At 38.4% G+C, this 22,281-nt stretch overlaps 1 protein-coding gene across 1 annotated transcript in view; it reads right to left on the bottom strand.

The window, feature by feature from the left end:
* FYB1 (FYN binding protein 1) overlaps positions 1-22,281 on the bottom strand; it is a 48,130-nt gene that overhangs the window by 7,622 nt on the left and 18,227 nt on the right. Inside the window, exons 3-13 of the mRNA XM_054283252.1 lie at positions 15,575-15,749; positions 13,884-13,933; positions 12,708-12,727; positions 11,857-11,903; positions 10,400-10,517; positions 8,007-8,163; positions 5,052-5,196; positions 2,748-2,776; positions 1,513-1,582; positions 853-993; positions 148-179 (exon numbers count right to left, since the gene is read on the bottom strand). Coding sequence (XP_054139227.1) covers positions 148-179; positions 853-993; positions 1,513-1,582; positions 2,748-2,776; positions 5,052-5,196; positions 8,007-8,163; positions 10,400-10,517; positions 11,857-11,903; positions 12,708-12,727; positions 13,884-13,933; positions 15,575-15,749 — 984 coding nt within the window. The remainder of the gene's footprint in view (positions 1-147; positions 180-852; positions 994-1,512; positions 1,583-2,747; positions 2,777-5,051; positions 5,197-8,006; positions 8,164-10,399; positions 10,518-11,856; positions 11,904-12,707; positions 12,728-13,883; positions 13,934-15,574; positions 15,750-22,281) is intronic.

Below are 22,281 nucleotides of genomic sequence, written 5' to 3'. Positions count from 1 at the left end.
GAAATTTGTTTACTGGAACTGGGTAAGCAATAGGAAGTCCTGTTTCCTTCCTTGGATGTATTTTTGTGACTAGCACGATACAGAGCAATGTATACAGAAAAAGAATCAGGAATCAATATGGAGACTGAACAATAGGCTATTAATTACCTTTTCCAGACTGCTTTGTTGAAGAAGGCATGCTGGGGGGGGGGGAAAAAAGCTCATTAAGTATCTATATCACATTAATAGCCTTTTTTGTAACCTAAATAATTTTAAAAACTTGCAACAGAAGGGTTTAAAGTAATATCCAGACATTTTGAAGTGCCACTAACATCAGCAATACTATAAAAAATATATTTTTATCACTGATTTAAAGTAAACTGGTTCAGAACCAGATGAATGAAGAATGTGGCAGAAACACCACCTGCTGATTTATTCTCTAGGTAAGATGGATAGAAGACAACCTTTGCATTTTTCTGTTTGACATATTATTCCTACAATTTTGATAATTGGGTCTAGATTTACCAGTTCATCTCAGCTACATTGTACTGTTGAGAAAAGTAAATTTTAACTGAGTATGCAGCAAATTTACATGAACAGTGGCACAAAGATGATAGATTATTCTGGTGCTTTTCACCAAAAAAAAAGAATTCAGCATATTTTGATTACCAGACTTTTGCAACAAATACAGCTTGTTAAGAGAATAATTATGCAGGTGAAAAGAAAGCTCAGTGTTTTTGCAGAGAAGTATCATCCTGAGCTGCAATTTGATGCATGATTCATTAGGCTGCTGTGAGGACATGTTAGTAGCATGTGATCAATGCTTTATTAGAATTAGTTAATGTGCACTTTGATTTCCTGGCAGACTCTTACAACAAATTTTCATTTTCTTCTGCCTCATTGACTTTGGTTGTTTTTTCTCGTACACTTTTCTTTTTGCCATCTTTGACCTTTAGTCTCTTCAAGATTCCCCATGGCCAGATATCATTCTTATCTTCATCCTGTGATACAGACCTTTGGAGTATGCATGTGATTATCACAATGTAAAATGTAATGTTCTTCTCAAAAGGCCCAGTAAAATTCTCCATTGATGCACATAATTATCTTTAATTCCTGAAGCGAAGCTACTTACCCAAATGCTAACATGCTAAACTGGAATATTTATGTTAGGCCACTTGTAGCCTTGTAGCTACTGAGATATATTTGTAGTATAGATATTAATCTAGTGGCTTACTGTTTTCATGTTGTTACTCAGCAACCTAGGATTTTAGTCTGTTATTCTGATTTCAGACCTATTCTGTCTAGCTGGAAATTGGGAGATTTTTATGATTGCAAACTGCTTTTGCTGACATATCAAAATTACTTCTTCAAAAGACTGAAGAACTATTTCTCTAGCTTCACATATCCATTTTGATGTATACCAACTTGCTGATCATCCTAATACATGCTAATTGTTATGCTTGATTCAAAACCAATAAAAACTGAAAACATTCTGTCAAAGAAGCAAATTATTTAAAATATATAAAAACATACCTAGCTATAGCATCTTCATCATCAATTCCATCATATATGTCTTGATCAGAAGGAGGAGATGGGAACATGTCTTTAACAGATCAAATAGTGAGTTAATGCAATTATTTTTCATGTTGATGAATAAAGTATTCATTATAGGCTTCTTTACTGAATCAGATGTGTGTGCAGTTTATACAATATCCTTGAAAATTGAATCTTTCTTTAAACTGGCCCAGACCCTTTATTGATACAAAAATTTAGACTTATTCCAATTTAGAATGCCATCTGCAGCATTTAAATGTGGCACTGCCAATCACAAGAGCATGCATACTGAAAACAAATGCTTCTACACTGTAGTCAATGAAATTCTAAATGGCTGATTTTGGCCCAGACCTTATGATAAGTTTTAAGTTTTCATGTGTGACACAAGTGATGATCGAACATGCTGGACTAACACTCTCAGCAGCTGACATCTTGTTTTCATCCAAAGAAGTCAGAGACAAGAGCAATGTAAACTCCTCATTTTGGTCTCAGTTTTGACCTTTGTGCCCCACCTCCTAGGGTGGAGGGTTACCTTGGTTTGCATGTCCAATTCTAGGCACTGGTCAGAGTAGGCACTGAAATCTGTACTTGGCTGGCAGATGCTTCCTTCAGCAGTACTTGCCAGGGGATACTTCTGCCATGACCAGTATCTAAACTTGAAGCTAAGATGAGCTGTGCTCTTGTGATCAACAGAGAATGCTACATAAATATATATGCTAACAAAGGGAAAAGTGGGGTTGAATGTGTCAGCTTGACAGCGTGAAGCTCCTGCAGTTGGGCCTCCAGTGTGCTGCTGCAATTGAAGCTCCCTTTAACTGTCAGCAAAACAAAGCTTTAATTTATAATAGTACTGGCTATTTCAGAACTGGATTCCTCCTGTACAAAACCTCTTCCTCATGTTAATATTTCTCCAGTTACATCTGTGCTGTTTTGTGGGATGATTTGCCTTCACACACAAGTAAAAAGTTAAAGTTTGATCATCTGGTATGCTGGTGATTCACAGTATCTGCAGACAAACATTCTGTCTCACTTAAGTTCCCATAGGTGGCAGGGAAGTTTAGTTGGTCACTATCCTTCCTAGTTTGTTGCCTGTTAGCTGACATTTAACTTGCTTATGGATAATTACTGCATTATGTGGAAGCTGCAGAAGTCAGAATGTGAAGGTAAGAAATACACAGAAAAAAACTCCCCCCAAGCACGTAAGTAGAACTTACTTCCACCTCCATCTTGGTCACCAATTTGACTGGAAAAGCAAACAAAAGACATTTTAGAGAAAAGCAGTCATCCTTCAGAAAAAGAAAACACCATGATCACCCATCACTTCTTCAATTAATAATTCTAAAGATTTTGGCCTTGGCAAAAATATTTAGAATGTATTTTATATTTCTGTTGATATCTTAAAATTAAAGTACGAAATATGCCTTTCAATCATAGGATAATGTGTGTTGGAGGGGATCTCAGGAGATCATGTAGTCAGACCTGATAGGAATAAAAATATAATCCGACTAAGCACTACAGAGCAGATCCAGACCCTTTAGATTCATTTCTTATGAGGTGATCTTCTTGAAATGAAATGGTAAACAAGTTAATTTATTGCTCAACTAGCTTTCACTGGGTATAAGTGTATGTTTCTAACAATGTGGAAGGAGTCCATATTAGCCCAACTTTCTAACAGTAGTTGAAAAAAGCCTGAGAGGTTCATAGTAGCTGAGATTATTTCCCGGTCAAAACCTTACCTAAAATTATACATCAAAACAAGGTACTTGTTAAACTCTTATGCCAAGAAATACTGAAATACAACACCCCTAGTCATTTATTAATTTTGGAATATTAGCAATACTACAGATAATGAGATAATACTATTTGGTTAAGAGCTTTTTTTTGGAATGGCATTCTTCCAGTGGTTTCAAAACATATTGATATATGTCATATATAGCTTGCTCATGAACTGAACAGAGAGTGCTATTAATCACTGGAGAAGAAAAAAAAGTCAAAATACAGCTTAAAGGATTTAATGAATCTAAGCCAATCATTAATCCTTTGAAGGTCCTTGGAATACACTGTTATTTTAATAAGCAAACAGTGCAATTGTTTGCTTTTGAATGCAATGCATTTTCTAAATTCCTTGCATTGAGGTGACTAATTGTAATGCTTGCCCTACTGAAAAGGATTGGCCAAGGATACTTCTGCAATGAAGTAACTAATGCTGAGATTACCTGAAACCTAGAACAGCTAACATGGCTCTCATGCCTAGGTCACGATGCTATGAGACCAATGTGCTGGGAGGAAAACTGATACCGAGCAACCTGGAAAAACATCACACACAAAGCTGCACTGGTAGCATGAAAAATGCCAGCCTGAAGGCAGACTTTTCCACGTGCTGCTGCTGTAGCTCATGGGGATGTTCTATGCCAGCCAGCTGCAGTCCTTTTATTCCAGGCAGGCCCCTAAGCTAAGGAGCCTCATGGGAAGCAGTAAGAGCAGGTGTAATGGCTAAGTGCTTCAAGATGGTTGTCCTACATATTGAAATTCTTTACAGCCATGTGCAGATCTCTTATCTGAATCCAAGGCTGTGTTTCTGCACATCAGGACATTTAATGGAGAATAGGTTGTTAAATCACATGTAAGCAGCAAAATTTCCTGTGAGGCCTGGCAACATAATTATAACTGTCATGCTAGGCTGTGTGATAGCAATGAGTCTTGCGACAGGACCACTAGGGTATTTCCCTGCCAGCAAGTCTGCTCTGCTGCTGGATATGTCACTTCTCTAGCTGCAGACCTATTTGGCATGAAATAGATGACACATTGCAGTAGAGAATCTGCAGTGTAGCATTGTACTGCAAATGCATGGAGACTGTTCCATAGAGAAGAAGCTTCCAATGAAGTAAAAAAAAAAAAAGTACAGCCTATGCCCATCTCATGCAATTTGAGAGGCCTTGTTTTCATGGTTAAATTCACAAGTTGCACTCTCTTCTGAAGGATTACCCTAGACAGGATTTCAGAAGTCCCTTCTCATCAAAACGAAAGGGGTAGTAAGAGTTAAAGATGTGCTAAGGCTCATGAGGGCAATGAGGGTGATCAGGAGTTCCCTGGGGCAGTGAGTGCTCCCATTGCTTTCAGAGTCTTTTAGTCGTGCATCTTAGAAAAGGGAGCATGTGACTCCAAAAAGACAGAGCAAGTAAAGAGAGGGAGGGAAGAGAATTGACTTCCTGCAGATGATTTGTAATCCTCTATGGCTTGCACTTTTTTCTCCTTTGGATTTCCATGAAGTAGCTCCTATTTCAACAATGGGGTCCTCCTAAGTGTGACTGCTTACAGATGCTGGACTCCAGAATTCATTTAAACTTCTCTGACCACATATGATCTACTCTGTCTGAATAGCTACATATAATAGCTACACATTTCTTATATAAGGGGCTGTTTTGTGACGAGAGCTGGGTTTGTTGTTGGAAAACTTCCCCTGTCTAGGCTGACCCAGGTGAATCACTAGTCTCATTTCATGCATTCCTTATACATACCTGCTAGTACTGTCATGCTCTCCAACATCATCATATGTTTCTTGGTCACTCTCTGTATGTTTCACAGCAGCTCTGGTAGATGGTTTTTGCTTTCTTTTTAAAGAATCATAATCAATCTCCACCATGGTTGTTTTAATGTATCCATCTAAATAAATGAAACCATGCAGTTTAAGGGTCATGATACAGGCATGATTTTAACAAGAGGTTCGGAATCAGTGACTGAATTGTTTTGTACAATTTTTGAAAACTTTCAAAGAAATGTCTCATTCCAAGCAGCCTCATCTATCAACACAAATACAAATATCAAAATATCAGATCTATCTCAGATCCCTATGTTAAGCCCTCTTCAGCTGATGTTCAGTTCACTTAATTGTTTCTCATCTACAGCAGGAGAATTTTCTGTGCAGGAATCATGGGGCAGACTCCTTTTCTCAGCTGGCTTTGGGACCACTTGTGGCAGGACATCTATCCGCCCTGACCACCACAGAGAGCTGGTGCATAAAGAGAGATGACCTGGCCTGAAAGGCTCAGCAAGGCGGTATCTGGCACCAAAAGGGCTCAGGCCTCAGCTAAGAATCAACATCCTAGTCTGAAGATTTGATGTGGGAAGAGATAATAGAAATATTCTTGACTAAGAAACCCTGTTCTACAAACTGTAAAAGACACACATGAGTTATTGCAGAGGCAGAAGCCCTCTACACACACACCCCGAAAGTGTGAAAGACCTTTTCCCGGAGTCTGGACACATGGTTACTTCCCTGGGGATTGAGGGAAAGGGTCTCCATGTGTGTCCCGCAAACAATGGGATGGTAAGATACATTGAATCCTAGGTTATATTATTTCTTCACTAGCTGTAACATTAATAGGTACCTTTAACCTCATGCTGTATTTACCTACTAGAAGTCTTTTTTTGTCCTTATTCCTGTGTAGTATTAGTTTGGTTTAATTCTTATGTCTGTTAGCTTTGTGTCTATTAAATAAATAAGCCATTCTATAATAGACCAAATCAGCCATTTGAGGGTGGGCTTTGGGGTGCTGGCCACCTCAGTAAAGTTACTGCCTAGTGTCAGAGGCCTGGGTAAAAGGCAAGGATTAATCTAAACCCCCACATCCATTCGTAACAGCACTGCAGTCCTGTGGCATCAAGGTCCTGACAGGTCATTAGGAGGATCATATACATTGATTTTTCTTCAGGTTGGCAGATGCACTGTAGCTGAATTGACCAGAGCAGTTGACCTGACATGAGGATCTCTGTCTCTCCTGAGGGTAATTTTTGACAGGTATAGTGCCTGTGCAGAAGAGTGCACAAATTGATTTCTACAAGGTGAAAAATGCTCCTGCATTTTTTTGAAGATGGAAAATTCCCCACTCTCCTTCTTCTGAGTGAAGGACAACACAGGTGAACACAGTTTTAAGTGTGTTTCCTCTCACAGAGGAAGGCATTGATCTTTCCTCTTACTTAAATGATAAGAACTGATTTTCTTCTTTTGTTTGGTCTTCACCAAACAAGTCCTGGCCTGTGAACACGGAAGGCTGAAGCATTGGTGCAAAAAATTGGTCTGTATTATTGAAACTTTTCAATGAGAAGCCTTGGACAGCTTCAAGTTTTGCTAATGCAAGAATTAATTAATGAAAAGTAAATTAAGTAATGGACTGCACATGTGCTAGAAAAATATTCTTCTCCCAACCCTCACCCACAGTGTACAAAATGATTAATGTAATTGACTTATTTTCACAATTTCAAGGTTTGGTAGAAAAGCTGTTATTGGAACTTGCTTCTTGAGATCATCCTGACCAATCTCTCTAAAAAAACATGATCCTCCATTAGAGCAAGTTGGCAAGGACTGTGTCCTGTCAGGTTTTGAAGATCTCCACAGATGGAGACTCCACCACCTCTCTGAGCAACATTTTCCCTTGCTAGGTCACTCTCACAGTAAAAAAAGTGTTTCCCGCTGTTCACATAGAACCCTTGTGTTTCAGTATGTGCCTGTTGCCTCTTGCAAAGTCACTAGGTAACTGGAAAGAGCCTGGCTCCATTTTCTTTACATCCTCCCACCAGGTATTTATGAACAATTATAAGATACCCCTTAATTTTCCTTTCAGCATGCCCAGGTCTCTCAGATTCTCTTTGTATGAAAGGCACTCAGTTCCCTACTACCTGTGTATACTGTATATATCAGTATATACAGACAGTATATATACTATATACAATACTGTATATATCTATCACTACAAGCTGCTCAGCTGTTATCATCTACAATTTTGTAGAACTCTGTTCTCAATGTGTGAACTGTCTTACTAATTTGATTGGCATTTTAGTTCCCCTAAAGATCAAGCAAATGCTTTTAATAATTCCGTTTGATTCTATGGATCAACCTTTTATAACCCAGGAGCCAGATCATCAACCTCTTTATTCTCAAAGATCCACTGATGGTACTTCCACCTTAATAAGAGAAGCATTTAGGATTTCAGAGAAAACAAAACCTGGAAGTCAGTTAGAAACTTTCCATAGGAATAGGAACAAGAAAAGTACTTAAAACAGGTCCTTATATTCTCTAATTCTATTTTAAGAACACCCATGTTACGTTTAATACAAAGACATGAAAAACCACAATTAAAAATTTAATACAAAGACATGAAAAACCACTTGTTACTTGCAGGGAGCAGAGTTTTGATGCTATTTGAAGGCTGCTGACAGGGAATTCACCCTCAGTATGTCAGTGAAGGTCTCAGCATACTGACCCTAACTTATTCCAGTGCCTCTAGGTGTTACATTATGTTGTGCAGTAACTCCCTGCTACGAACTAGCTGAGGATGGAAGGGTGACTTGGGGTAATTATTTACTTTGGTGGCCAGTGACTCAGACATGGTAGGGCTAGTCCTTGGTGTAATGCTCACATGTCTGCTGTCATGTAGTGAAAATATTCAGGAGCACAGTGAAGGAAGAGAACTCACAGCATCCTTTTATCCTGCCCAGCCACTTTCCTTCTGGGTTGTCTGTGAGGCGAATGATTTCAATCTTGTCCCCCTGTTTGACAGTCAGTTCATTCCTCCCTCCCTTGTGGTCAACGCAAGCTCGTGCCTGATGAAGGACTTCAATGGGTCCTGTTAACTGAAGAAGAAACAGAAGGTATTACAGGTGGGGAAAAATTGAGTTCTTTCCCAGACATTCAGAAAAAGTAGTAAAAAATAATGATAATGATGGTTATTTGTTAAATTGACATTTAAAATACTGCTGCCAAATAAACAGAAGGGCTTCCTCCTGCTTGAATTACATAGTTTAAATTAAAAATCAGAGATTAATGGAGAGGGGAGAAGCATGGCAATAGAGCAAATGAAGAACTCACTGGCAAAATCACAGAAATACTAAATACAAAATCAACAAATTAGCCTATGACACCTTTTATGAGTTCACAAAACAGATGCATTGAATTCCAATGGGTGCCTCCATTTATTTCCAGCAGAACTACTCAAAGAATCATAGAATCTTTTAGGTTGGAAAAGACCTCTAAGGTCACTGAGCTCTACCATTAACCTAACACTGCCAAGTTCAACTAAACCATGTCCATAAGCACCACATCTACAGATGTTCTAAACACCTCTACGGAGAGTGATCCTACCACTTCACTGGGCACCTCTTCCAATCCTTTGTAACCCTTTTCATGAAGAAATTTTTCCTAATATTTAAACTAAACATTCCCTGTAACAACTTGAGGCCATTTCCTCTTTTCCTCTCCCTTGTTACTTGGGAGAAAACACTGATGCCCACCTGGCTGCAACTCCCTGTCAGGCAGTTGTAGAGAGTGAGAAGCCCCCCCTGAGCCTCCTTTTCTCCAAGCTAAACACGCCCAGCTCCCTCAGCTGCTCCTCACAGGGCTCGTGCTCGACACCGGATCAGCTCTGTTGCCCCTCTCTGGACTCATTCCAGCATCTCAGAGTCTTTCTTGGAGTAAGGGGCCAAAACTGGACATGGGATTCAAGGTGCAGCCTCACCAGTGCCAAGTACAGGGGACAATCAGACAATCTCTGATCCTGATAGCCACACTATTCCTAACACAAGTCATATGAGTAAATGTTCATTAACATTAATGCTAATGAATCTGCCACATAATGCTTTGTGTTTACTATTCTACTCTATAAATGATCTTGCAAGTACTCACAAGAGATGTTCACTGATGTCCAGGATTCACTTTGTGAGGTCTTTACATTATGTTATAAAAAAGCCATTTTATGATTTTGTATTCGTGACTTTAAGATATGTATTTTAGAGGCATAGTGCTCTTGTCAATTATAGACTAACTCTGGAATATCTATCCTGTATAAGTGGCCAATAAATGGGAAAGAAAATGTGCGTTAAAATATATTTGTTTAAGAATAATAAAATACCTTAATGGTTGCAGGAGCACCAGCTAAAAGCTTTCTGTGCACTAATGCCTATACTTCTTGTGACTGGCCTAAAAAATAGACTTGGTACCCAATAAACACCAGCTAACTCATTATTATTAACTATGTGTACCTTTAATATTTGCTCTCCACAGAGCTCCAGGCCCTTCACAGCAGGCTGTGATGTGAACCACCGTGGCTTTATGTGTACTGAGCATAACAGGAAGAAAAACAAAGCTGCCCACTGTGTACAGTGACACTGAAAGTAGCAGAAAGGAGAATTGTGAATGGGCATTAGTTAAGAAAAACTCACTGGCAGACTTGTAAACTGTGACGGCGTGCTGACCACCAGCTATGCAAAAGTGATTTAAAACAGAAAGAATTGTCTCATCAATTTAGCCCCAGAGAATGACTGTAGCTCTCCTATACAAGTCTGATTTTCCTCCTCCTCATTTAGGCTGGAATTTACTGTAGGTCCCTCTCTACCAAGGCAAAAGTAATGTGTTGCAATACAATTTTGAAATCTTTAAAGGGCTAAATATCTGTATCTGACTATAGTGAATCAAATAACACTATGTGTATGAGATTCAATTCCCACTTTTATTAAGTGCTTTTGATGCTATTCTAATGAAATTAGAAATAATAAATCCTAATAATAAATTATTAGAAACAGAAAAGTGAAAACAGATGATTTTAAGGCTTTCTTACATAGAAAAAAGGTGAGAAAGTAATTTAATGAAAACTGTAAGCAAACAGTCTTTGCCATCCATCAGTGCAGAGCTTGCATTCAAACATAAGCCAAACAAAAAGGTAGCTTAAACCCTTATTCAGAATTTATGCAGGTGTTTGAACTACCCACCATAACAAATAGTTTCGTAGCCAGGTGAAAAGTCCATTATGAACTCTACAATGCTAAATAATGCTGCTTGCATACCTTTGTCCATATTACCAAATAAAAAGCTTACTTTGAACTTTTTCCTCAGTTCATGCTCTTTCTTTTCTTTTTCCTTTTGTTCTTTCTTCTCCTGGTCCATTCTTCTCTTATCTTCTTTGTCCCACTTTTTCTCTTTTCCCTTTGATGATCTGAAAGAGCATTACCAGGACAGAATGTGTGAAGAAAATCTTCCTTGGAGCTGCCTTACCCAAGGCTGGCAAAGAACTGCTGGTGATGAAAAAAGACTTCTCCAATTGAAATCAAAGCTACAGATTCTAAACTATAATGCAGCTGCAACAGATAAGAGTAAGTAGCCCTTTACTACATTTGTACGTTACAGTGTCTGCCCTCATGAGGGCAACACACTAGACAAGGTTATCTGCCTCCACATGTGTGTGTCCAGATGTCTCTGAGATAGTTTTGTTGAGCATGCTTGTGAACTGGCAGCAGTCTAGGTGTTGTACTGGATGCAGCTGTTAAATATTTATCCAGGCCACCAGTGGTTGATGCAGGCTGAACTGAAGCCTGAGATGCCACAGGACTGTGTTTTTAAAACTGATTGCAGCCTATTCCAGCAGTCTACACAATGAGTCAGTCTTCTGCACTCATTTTATCACACCAGGGTACGCTGTGCCTTGTGTACTGGAAGGTACTGGGGTTTAGGAACTTGGGATGGAATTAGGCCTACATCTCCAGCTCTGCCATTTGGCTGGAAGACCTGTTTTAGAAACCCTATGGAGCTGCTTGAGTGAAACTCCCCCCTTTTTTCCTCCAATACTTTTGCTAGACAGGCTCAAATTGCTAAAAAAATGTCTGAAATGAGGATCACTTGGGCTATAAATCAAAGGGGATTCAACAATAAATTTCTGCTGAAAATTGTTGTACATCTGAAATATTCTACATAAATTACTTATTCAGAGGGAATTAGAGTTTTTCTTTGGCTATTGTAACACCATAAATCCCATAGATTTAGACATTACCAGGGTAGAGAGAGTCATGAAAGGAAAGGTCTAAATGGAAGAAGAATCAGCAGAGCTTGTATTCTGTCTCTGTTGCTATACTAGTTGACTCAGGCAACAAAAATTGTCAATCCAGCCTCTCATAAGAGTTCTAAGAATATTTATCTGAAAAGTAATTAAAAAAACCCCACTACAAAAGACCTGTCTGGGACCATAAACCTTGGGGCTGAGCTTATTTTTCCTCCTAGGCTGTAATTCCAACCAGTGGTTCAGACATACTCCTTAGATCAGAAGTCAGAGTTCTGTTACCTTGATCACAGTGACTGCATTATTTAATTGCAGGAGTTCTGCCACGCCAGAGCATGGCAGGCCTAACAGGGAAAGAGCCTGTGAAGAGACAGACTTTCTCCAGGGGAAATGAATGGCTCCAGGGCCTGCAGCAGAACGGCTCTTTTATTTCAGATGAAATACACCCATTAGAAAAGATAGTAATAAAGGTACAATAGGTCATGGAGTTTAGAATTACAACCTGATGTCATTAATGTCTTCATACATCTCTCCATCACTTTCTTGACCCTATAAAAAAGAATCAATTTTCAATGGTCTAAGTACAGTCGAATAGATATGAAGAAACTTGCTCTGCTATATAAGCTTCAGACAAACTATGTAAGAATCATTTATAGCAAAATGCAAATACCTTTATGCTTCCCCAAACAAGTTACTCCATTATTCAAACACACTATTCTTTTATTTCTGCTATTTTTTACGATATCATACCTATCAAGCCTTGGATTGTTAAAACCACCCAGGCAGATTGCTTAATCCGAAGTGGATGTTTTAATTGCAAAGTGTGTCCTGTAAAGTCTTTATCATTGCCGATGACTGGACTTCCATGATGAAGGTGTCAGGGTTAGCCCTATTTAAACTGGAATGCTAAGGATCTACATGGTATTCAGATTAAGTTCTAAGAGATTGTCTTAGTCCTTATATAGCCAGGTATATATATACATGATAAAATATGTGATTAGCTGAAATATTAACTGAAATATTCTATTATCAGAATGGACCAGGACCATTCTTTCTATTATTTCTGGAAAATTCCAGTGAAATGAAAGGTCAATGATAATAGAAGACGTAGTTTTCCATTTTCTTTTTTTTAAATCAATTTTTGGTGTCTAGCCAGCTTTGATAATTTGTTCCAGTTTACTCTGCTTCTCTCTGATTCCATTTCTATCCTTCACAACAAATAATTGCTTCTACAGCTTACTGTGGATATACTGGATTAAATCTGCAAGTAATTGTCTAATGTGTTGAAGAAGTTTCACTAAACTTTTAAGTTTTTGCTAAAAAGATAGGTTTATGTTGCTGTATAGTACTTACCCTCTGTGTATTTCCATGACCTAAAGGAACAAAATAAAACAAGGATATTTATTTTTTTTCTTGTGCAGAAAACAATTCATTCTAGCATTAACTATTTAAAACTGCCTATAGCGTCAGTGGTATTAACTAGAATCTTTTATTTTGCAGGATCTTGTTTTTAGATGAAGGTATGAATGCAAAATTCAGTTTTTCTAGATTGCTTTCATAGAACATTGCAAACTAAAAATATTTACAAACAGCATATTTCACATGTATTTTAAAAGTGGAAAATTTGTTTTAAAAAATCTTTAACTATGTTAGTGAATTTACTTATGTTATTTTTTTACAAAATCACTACTTTTATGATTGTCAAAAACCTAATAAATCCAAAGAGACCTCAAAGAAATTGCTTGCACCAGCCCAACAGCTAAACAAATATGGCAAAAGCTCTTTTCCTAATCCAGCCTCTGCTCTGGGCAGCAGGAAAAGATATTCTGTGAATCTCCTGATTCCTCCTTACTCTGCAGGCAGGTAGGTAAGGAAAGCTGTGCTCCAGCTGCACGGCCTGCAGTGCTGTGAGTCTGGATGGCCAACACACAAAATGATGCACAGCGTGCCTGGCACAGTCCAAATGCCACCAAGGAGGGGTCAGAAGGCAGATGGGCATTCTTTGTGTCACAATCTGCTTGTCTGCTGCCCCTGGTACAACTCACTGCCTCTCATACTCTCAGACCCACAGAGTGACAGTAAAAGCACAGTCAACCCATCTTTTTTTTTTTTTTTTTTTTTTTTTAAATCTAGCATAGAACAGTGCCTCCTTCACTAGACCACACAACTCTGAAAGACCAGCATTCATTTTCAGTCAGGTTTGAAGATCTGGTGAATTATAGTTCCAGCATATTTCTAACCAAACAAAAACAAAAAGAAAGATAAAAAGAAGAAAAAATAGAAAAAGAGGATAAGGGGGTGGGAAGAAAGAAATTTAGTGCAGTTACTGAGAGTCTATCATATTAATCACAGAACAGTAGATCCATTAGTGTTATGAGACAACCATCTCCATAAAGTGGCAGAACCAGTATAATTAGTAAACAAATCACTCTTGAATACAACAAACTTTTCCTTATCTTATAAATACAACATGCTCACAGCTTCTCACAGTAGCCATTAATTAAAATGTATAAAATGTATGCATCTTACCCTGTGAAACAAATTCAACGTCATCATAATTTTCTTCATTTTCTAGGTTTCTGTAAATATGAAAAGGTAAGGATGTAAAACCTATGAAGATGTTTTTATGATTACATTTTCATTAACCATTTTTCTGGTGCTTTTTATTATCTATTTTATACAAAAGCAGAACAGTCTATTGAGCCCTATATCCTACTTAAGTACACACAAGATTTTCTAACGTGTTCTCTCTGACTGTGACTCAGTGTTTCAGGTGGGGCCATCTTGATCTAGAGTAAAAAACATCAAAGTGAGCCAAAGGCACTCAGAGAGAGTGTGGTATGAAAAATATCATAAGCAGATGGGCTGACTGAATGGAAAGAATCTGTTGGGCTTTTTAACCATTTTTGCAGGTGCAGTCTTCTTACAGTGCAAAAGTACAATTTCAGACTTTTTCCTCAATGCTAAATGTAGCTCTGAGACTTTGACTTGTTGGGCTTAAAGTCTAAACAAGGGACAAGAGAAACAGTGTAAACGTTAGGCCAGGTAAAATGTCACCAGAGCTCTTAGATTTATAATGTTGCTCAAACGAGAAAAATGGGAAATTGAATTGAGAATATACCTAATAATATCAGAGACATTTAACTTCATAATGCTTTTTAATAGCAGAAAGAAAACAAGGGCTGACAGTTATAATCAAAGAAGTGTAATCAAAAAAAGGACTTGAAAGCAGAACGGGATGTTCTAAAGCTGGCTTGATGGGGAAAGCATGGCGACAGGCAAAAGCAAAGGTGTCAGCATCCAGGCACAAATTTTCAGCAGAGAGTAGAATGTACAGGGCACACAGGAATGAGAAAGCAGCCAGGGCATCAGGAGGTACATTTAAAAAGTGTCTGATGTCAAACTCGGCTCCTATGCCTGGGTAAAGAGGAGGATACCCAGCCTGCAGTACCTGCAGGTACTGCGGCTGTGAGGCAGGACTGATGCTGTCACACAGCGCTGAGCTGGACATGCCTCCCTCCCTGCTCCTGCCTGCTGGCTGATGCTCTTTGCAGTGCCTGCTGGCCAGGAAGCAGCTCATTTTTCAGGCTCAGCTTGACTCTGGTCAGTTTTGATGCTGGACTCAAGCACTTACAACTCTGTCAGCAGAGGTCCCACTTCTGTACGCAGCTCTTCAAAGAAGGATAAAGAAAGGAGCCCCATAACAACAGAGGCTTCTCAGGGTTATCACACAAGGCCACGTCATGGCCTCAGTGCAGTTTCACAACCAGTGCTGAGCTCAGTTCCTCCAGCTTGCAAAGCTGCTTCCTGGGGTATTGGCTCATAGACCTGACCCTCCTCACCCTCTTTGCCCAGAAAAATTCAGGGGAAACCTTAAGCTATTGAGGCAACTGATTTTCTATCAGTGTTTAAAGTTTTTGGATTGTTCTGGAGTCAAAAACCAGTATGTTCCCCTCCCCTTACCCTCTCCAACAGAGGACAATAACAAATTGTTATGCACAAGACAGTTCAGGGAAACAACTGAATAGATGGAGGGTACAAACTAATACAAAAAGCTAATTCTAAACAGGCCAGGTACTGGGTGGGATTAGGAAAGTAGTATGAGACACTCCTCTGTCAGAAACCTGGAGCACATGCAGCCTTTGCCTGCTGCACCAGGAGGAAAGCGGTAGGCAGAGAAAGGCAAGAAAATAAAGATGTTGTGGCTTTTGTTCACTCACATTGTTTCAGAGCTGGGCTTGATGTTTCTGGGAGGCAGGCTGGGAGCTGCTGGCCCCTGCAGGGATGGGTGAAAGGCTGGTGGAGGAGGTGGCCCAGCAGCGTGTGATGGAGGTATTGGTGGGGCAAGTGCTGCTGAGGAAAGCGTTTTCTGTTTCAAACCTTCATTTTTAGCACCTGAAATATAGCAGAACAGACTGAATTTATCAAGCAAACATCTGAGGAAGGAACTTTGCTGTGTTTGATGAAGTTTTTGGGTAAGATATCAGTACTGCAAACACCCTAGACAAAGTATATTTTGCTGAACCTGCTCTAGATATTTTTGTTGCATTATCTTATCACACTAGACAGGAGGAGACTCTGCATTCAAAAACGTTCTCCCTGTACAAGGACACAAAAATGTCTTTGCCAAGACACGAACTAGACACAAAAACAGCACAGTTCACCCACTATATTAGTACCTGTGTTTCAAAACTAAATTATAATTCCACAATTCCCTTAAAAGACCAGCTGCAAGGTTTCATATGAGCACTGACATAGTATTGCTGAGTTTTTTTGCTCAAAGAGTTTAAAGGGAAGGGATAAGAGACAAAAACATATTTTGGCCTTTACAGAGAGAGGTACAGGTCTCTGAACATCTTCAAATACATTTTTAATATAAGTTGTAGAAAGTCTGGACTTTTCTAGCAAGCTCAGATTAGAAAAGTGGCAAAGCTGCACAGAAAGCTACACCCCCAGCAGACAGGTGTAGCCCCAAAAACTGATGGTGCTCTGCGCTAGGCACAGAAGCCACAATTACATGAGTGAGCTGGTATGCATGTGTGCTGTACTGAATTCATGCTCCCTGCACAAACCACAACCAAACCATAGCAACCACTGCTCTGAGGGTTGATTTTGAGAGAAATCATTCTACACAAGCAAATTAAGTCAGAGTTTTGATGCTATGATGTTTTTGAAGTATGATTTTTTTTTTGAATTTTTATTAGTGAATTAAATCTAGCCAAAAAGAACAGTCCCAAGCTGCATGGAGACAAATCCAGAAAAATCCAAGGAAAAGGGGAACAGCAGGAAAAAACAAATTCAGAGTTCTGTTGAAATCAATTACAACATAGAAGAAACTCCTTTTTCTTCTGGAGAATTCATTTAAGTTCACACCTGTGACAGATTAGAATCTTGTCAAGTAAAGGAAATGATAACCTCACTGAAAAAAAAGTGGTTCAAAACACAGAACAACAACAAATTTTTACTAAAGTTTAATATTAAGACTGAAAATTGCAAGAATCTATTGGAAGAGCATTTTTAGCTTATTGGGTGTCTGGAATTCTGTCCTTGTGAAAGACAGGAAAAGGGGAATTGGTAACTTAAGGATGGACCTTTCCTTATCTCACATGGAAATCAATGTGAAATTATCAAACCTTGACAGTTTTTCTCTGTACTACCATACAACTCAAAAAATTATGGATAAATATTTCTTCGTGGATGCTTAGACCAACTTGTCAACATATATATGAACAGTGGTGCATTTTAAACCTGTTAAGTTCCTCCATTACTTAAACGGAAAAATACTGATAGTCCCAAAACGGATGATTACACAAGTTATTTCTTTTGTGGTTTGTGCATTAAGGAACATGATTATTACAAAAGAAGATCCTTACCATTTAAGATATGTCAAGATTAAATTTGTACCACTTATCTTTTTAACATTTTATTCAAAAATATAGCCCAAAAGTTAAGTGAAATAATCCTTTCTCTTAGTATTGAGGAGGCTACAGCAGGGCCAATGTGTGTCAGCTGGAGAGTACCCAAAGGAGAATAGTGAGAATGAGGTCTAGAAAACATAAATTCCTGAATATATTGAACAAATGGTGGTGGTTTAGGGAAATGTGCTGAGATTGGGGTAGAACAAAATTAATACCTAAGTCTCTGGTAGCAAAGAAAGGGATAATTTATATTTCCCCCTCTTCTTTTCCATAGTGAAGAGGCAGTCAGTAACATGCTTAAAAGCAAGCAACATTTGTAGAAGGCACTTTCTAACAGTGAAAGTACAATTTTCATGCTTTGAGGTCCATGTTGAAGAAATAGGATAAATTTATGGGATGAATAAATTCTAGTACAGTCGTTCTTACCCTGTACATTGGGATGGACATCAAAACAGTGACAAACATGTTCTTTATATCCCTTCCAATTCGATGCTGACATTCTTTTATTGCTGTCCTGTCTGTTACATCACATTTGAAATATTGAGATCAACAGCTGGAGCTATACTAAAGTAACATTTTGGCTAAAATGTGTCTTTCAGTATTTTGAGGGGTGTTGACAAGACAAAGAATACTATAGAGTTTTTGTAGCGGTACTTTAAGTTTGCTTTCTATTAAAACCTGCATCTTACTCTTTTCTAAGTTCCTCAGGCTTCACATTCTTTTATTTTTACCTTCGCACACCAGGTCAAAAGCCTTTTTATCACCACTGTTTTATACCCAAAAGGTAATGACAGCCCTGGAATTATTACATAACTCAGATGTTTTTCAGTGACTTTAAAAGACTTGACCTTTTAAATCTCAATCAAGGGTGCTTTTTTTTTTCTTTTTCTTCCTCGTCTTTCCCAATTATTTCATAGCTATTTCTGTTATCTCTCCAACTTTTCCAACACTGTAGAAAATCTGGCACTGGAATTCTACAGAGCATGCACTTGTCTGCCACGTGTAGTGATGAAAATTGCAAGTCATTCTTCATCTGGCCATATCTCCACTGATTTCATCCAGGGGGTTTCAGTATTTTCTCCAATTGTCATCTCTCCTCCTGTTTTGGAAGAGCAGACTCCTGACTATTAAGCTAATGTCCAGGAGCAAAAATCTTTTATTCAAAAACTTTTTAACTATATAAAAATTCTTTAAGGGTAAAACTCCAAGAATCTAGAGTACAAGCTGATAACCCTTAAGCATTATGCTCTTGTGTCTCATTTTAGTCCTCACCCAATTGTAGAGCTGCTTATAACTTGATTTTTTTCCTCCAAATCATTACACCACCTTGTTTCACGGGTATGGTTTATATTTCTTCATTATATGTACAACTGTACATTATATGTACAATACATATGTACAATTGCATTTGAATAAAAACGAACTTTGCTTAAATGAGCCAAGGTTACGCCTCACTGTGCTCTTGTTGTATCTGAATACTTGCAGATTATATCTTAGCATTTAATTCTTCACAGTCTTTATTCATCCACAGACTACAATTCCTCATTGCCCTAAAACTTCTTATAAATATGAACCTATCTCCAGAATATGAATGTATCTCCAGATGAATTCTAGAGTTTAATCAAATGAAACAACCAGAAAGGAGTCTGTTTTTTGGTTTGGTTGTTTTGCTTTATTTTGTTGTTGTTGTTGTTGTTGTTGTTGTTGTTATTGTTGTTGTTTTGTTTTTGTTTTCCTGAAAGCCATGTTAATTGGTATTAATAATACTCTCAAAAATTTATTTTTGTGTTTTAATAGGGAATCCTACATCAGTTTTTCAGTGGTTGTATCCACGTTGTCCTAACAGAGTGTTGTGTATGTGCTCAACATGCATATGAACCTTTTGTCTTCACATTGTATTACTTCTTGTTATAAGTCCTTTGTAGGACTAAGGTAAAAATTTTTCCCAAGTCTCTGTGCATAATACTTCTTTCATCTGATGTCTCTTGAGAGCCAAGTTCAGGCAATAGGAAAGTGAGCCAGGAAAGGACACCACATGCATTTTAGATTAAGAGCTTATTTTTAAGTATAAAGGCTGAACAACCTGTCCTTTTTAATTTTTGTAGTTTTTTATCATCTAACAGTAACATCATATTAATAGAAATACTGCTTTTTTAGTTTCTAACTATTGTAACTGACTCTTCTCTGCCTTTAGAGTTTTAATTAGCTTAATTAATTACACTTATGACCAAGACTGATGCAGGTGTAAAATAATTTAATTCTAATACTAGAAATAATGGAATGATTTAGGTAGGAAAGTGACATGCTGAAAAAGTGAAAAGCTGTTTGGAAAAAAAGGTGTAATAATCAGGCCTGCTGAGCCAAAGGTATGATAACATTCAATAGTGGATTTTTTTCCTGTTTTAATGGAGCAGTTTTTTTGTTTTTTTTTTAAATCTGGGACACTTGGTACTATAAAAACATGGAAAAGCTCCATGGAGGTAGTGGAACAGCAGTCAGCAGCAGACACTCAGATCAAGAAATTAAACTGAAACTTCATCCTGGCTTCACATGCACCTGAAGCACTCTGATCGCAGTAAACAGTGTTAAGGGCGGTCACTGTGGGGCAGCTTTGACAGCTCACACCTCGGTTTCCAAATAGCCTCTCCTCTCAGGACTCTCAGCCCTCTCCCAAGAAGTGCTGCACTGAATAAACAGAGGCAGAAACGGAAGCTCTTCAAATAAAAACAAAAGAACAGAAGAAAAGGCACTGCAGCTGTATAGAGAAACTGCTATAAAAACTGTCCACAGAATGTCCCATTATACTGCTGCTTGTGGCATTAAACTTCTTTAATCATGCTCAGATCCTCAGCACTTACTGGACAGCTATGCACAGAACACGGCAAAAATCTATCTTGTGCTCTTGGAGAACCTTCTCAAGCAGCTTTCATATGGGCACTGGCCAAAAGTTCACTTACATTCTTGGGAATGTTTGTTTATCAGGAAGTGAAGGACACTGAAGTTGTCTTGATGCAATACTTGTGACTTTGACCCTTGCCATTCTTGGCTTGTGAAAGGGAAACACTGATACATCTTTGGTATGACATCTAGAGAAAGATCCCATCTCCCTTCATGTCCCGATATTCTGTGTTCAACAGCAGAAGAAATCAACCTGCATAAAAAAGCATAATTTCTATGCCTTTCCCACGGGAACTCAAAAGAGAAATTAGAAGTCCAGCTCTTTTGGAACTTGTGAATTTTGTCCTGAAGCATTCAGGACAGAATGAGAATGAGAAAAAGCAATTCTCACCCTATTAAAACCTCAGTGCTGTCCTGAGATACTTCATCACTCTGTCCTGAGATGTTCATTCCATAAATATGTGGCAAAATGAAGAGAAGTCCAAGCACTGCCTAAAGTCTGTAATGGACTGCACCCAGAACATGTATTACTTGGTGGGATGGGAATCTTGAGGGGACTGGTCCTTTGGTCACAGATGGTTCTTTGTTTTTCAAAATTGTAAAATGAATTGGACTCATGTGCAAGGGTGATTTTGGCTCCAGTATTAATAAAACTTAACATGTCTCTATTTATTGCCTCCCTAAATACCAGGGTATCTCAGTGTTTGGGTGAGAGATTGGCACACAGAAGACGGTAAATATCCAATTACCAACCTGAGCAGAATAGAAGCTGTCAAAGAGGAAAAAATCTCACATATTTTTTAGCACTCATACCCGCAGTTCTACGTCCATCAGCTGAAAATACAAACCTGTCTGTTCAATCAAATCAGTATTGCAATAGAACGTGTTTATTTGGCACAAAGCTTTTAATTGGCAACAATGAAAAATAGTAATTTTGATAATCTCCCTTGAAGCAGGCAAATATCCTGTTCCAGCAGAGGGTGGTCTGGCTTCAACTATGCATATTTTTCTCACACTTGGTGGGGCTGCAGCAGCAATGTATACCTGCTCCCAAAGCCAGCAGCACTTTAGAAATCCCAGTTAGCTCAAAACAGCTGTGTTGATCTTATCTGCAATACACTCTCTAGCAAATGCATTAGTCTGGCCTCCAGTCTCCAAATAATCCAGACTTAACCACAAAGATTGAACTGTTAATGATATTTAAGGTATCAGGCTGTAGCATCCTGCCTATCCACTGCCTCAATCCAGAAATTTCTGGTCCAAGCCTGCATCCTAAATAAAACTGGAACTGAACAGCAATGCATAGCACTGTGTACATTCCATTTTGAGTGGTCTCATCATACCTGCTTCACCATAAATAGACAGTATAAATACATATACATATGTAAGTAAGAAAATCCCTTCTATAACAATGCAGTCTCTTGCAACATGCAGGGCAAAAATGGGTTATTGACTTTGCATTCTGAAAAAAACCCACCTTCTTTCTTTGGCCTAGAGTATGGCATTTGGTGAGATCTTATTGCCTTTCACCCCTGATGCAGTAAGCTCCTGGTCTGTTACTGACTCCAGCTTTTAGTAATGTTAAAAAAACCCTGACAGTGAGCAGGTGCTACAAGGAAACTTCAAATAAAATTTTAGTGAATTTTTATAGTTTTCATCATAAAATGACTTCAGGACTTTTTAAGCAGTTACACATCAGAAAGTCTTTAAAATAATATTTTTATAAAGCAAAATGTTTTTGAGCTACTCTGCAAACCCAACATGCTTTTCAGTTTTACTGCAAAGCACCTCACCACTTCTACATGCAAGATCTGGGTAGCTTTCTGGGTTTTACAGAGGGTTTACTAAGAACCTGCAACAACATCTGCAGCAGCTGATCAGCCACTTCCTACTTAATCTGTAATGTGCAGAGAGCTGTGCTCTGCTCTGCTTCCCTAACCACATTTTCATTTAGATACAAGCCATGGTTTCAGGTTTCACTATTATGCTGCTTTGGAGCTGCTCAGAGTGAGCAGGTAAACTTACAAAAGAGCCAAAGCTCAGGGCTTTTGATTATGCTGTGGTGACACATACTGTAGCAACAAATTTCAGTTGTGATACTGCTCACACCT

The sequence above is a fragment of the Melozone crissalis genome, unplaced genomic scaffold (assembly GCF_028551555.1).
Source record: "Melozone crissalis strain CALT ecotype California unplaced genomic scaffold, PUWL_Pcris_2 ptg000036l_1, whole genome shotgun sequence".
Lineage (NCBI taxonomy): Eukaryota > Metazoa > Chordata > Aves > Passeriformes > Passerellidae > Melozone > Melozone crissalis.
The sequence above is the reverse complement of the archived record's forward strand: the minus strand, read 5'-3'. Positions and strand labels throughout refer to the sequence as shown.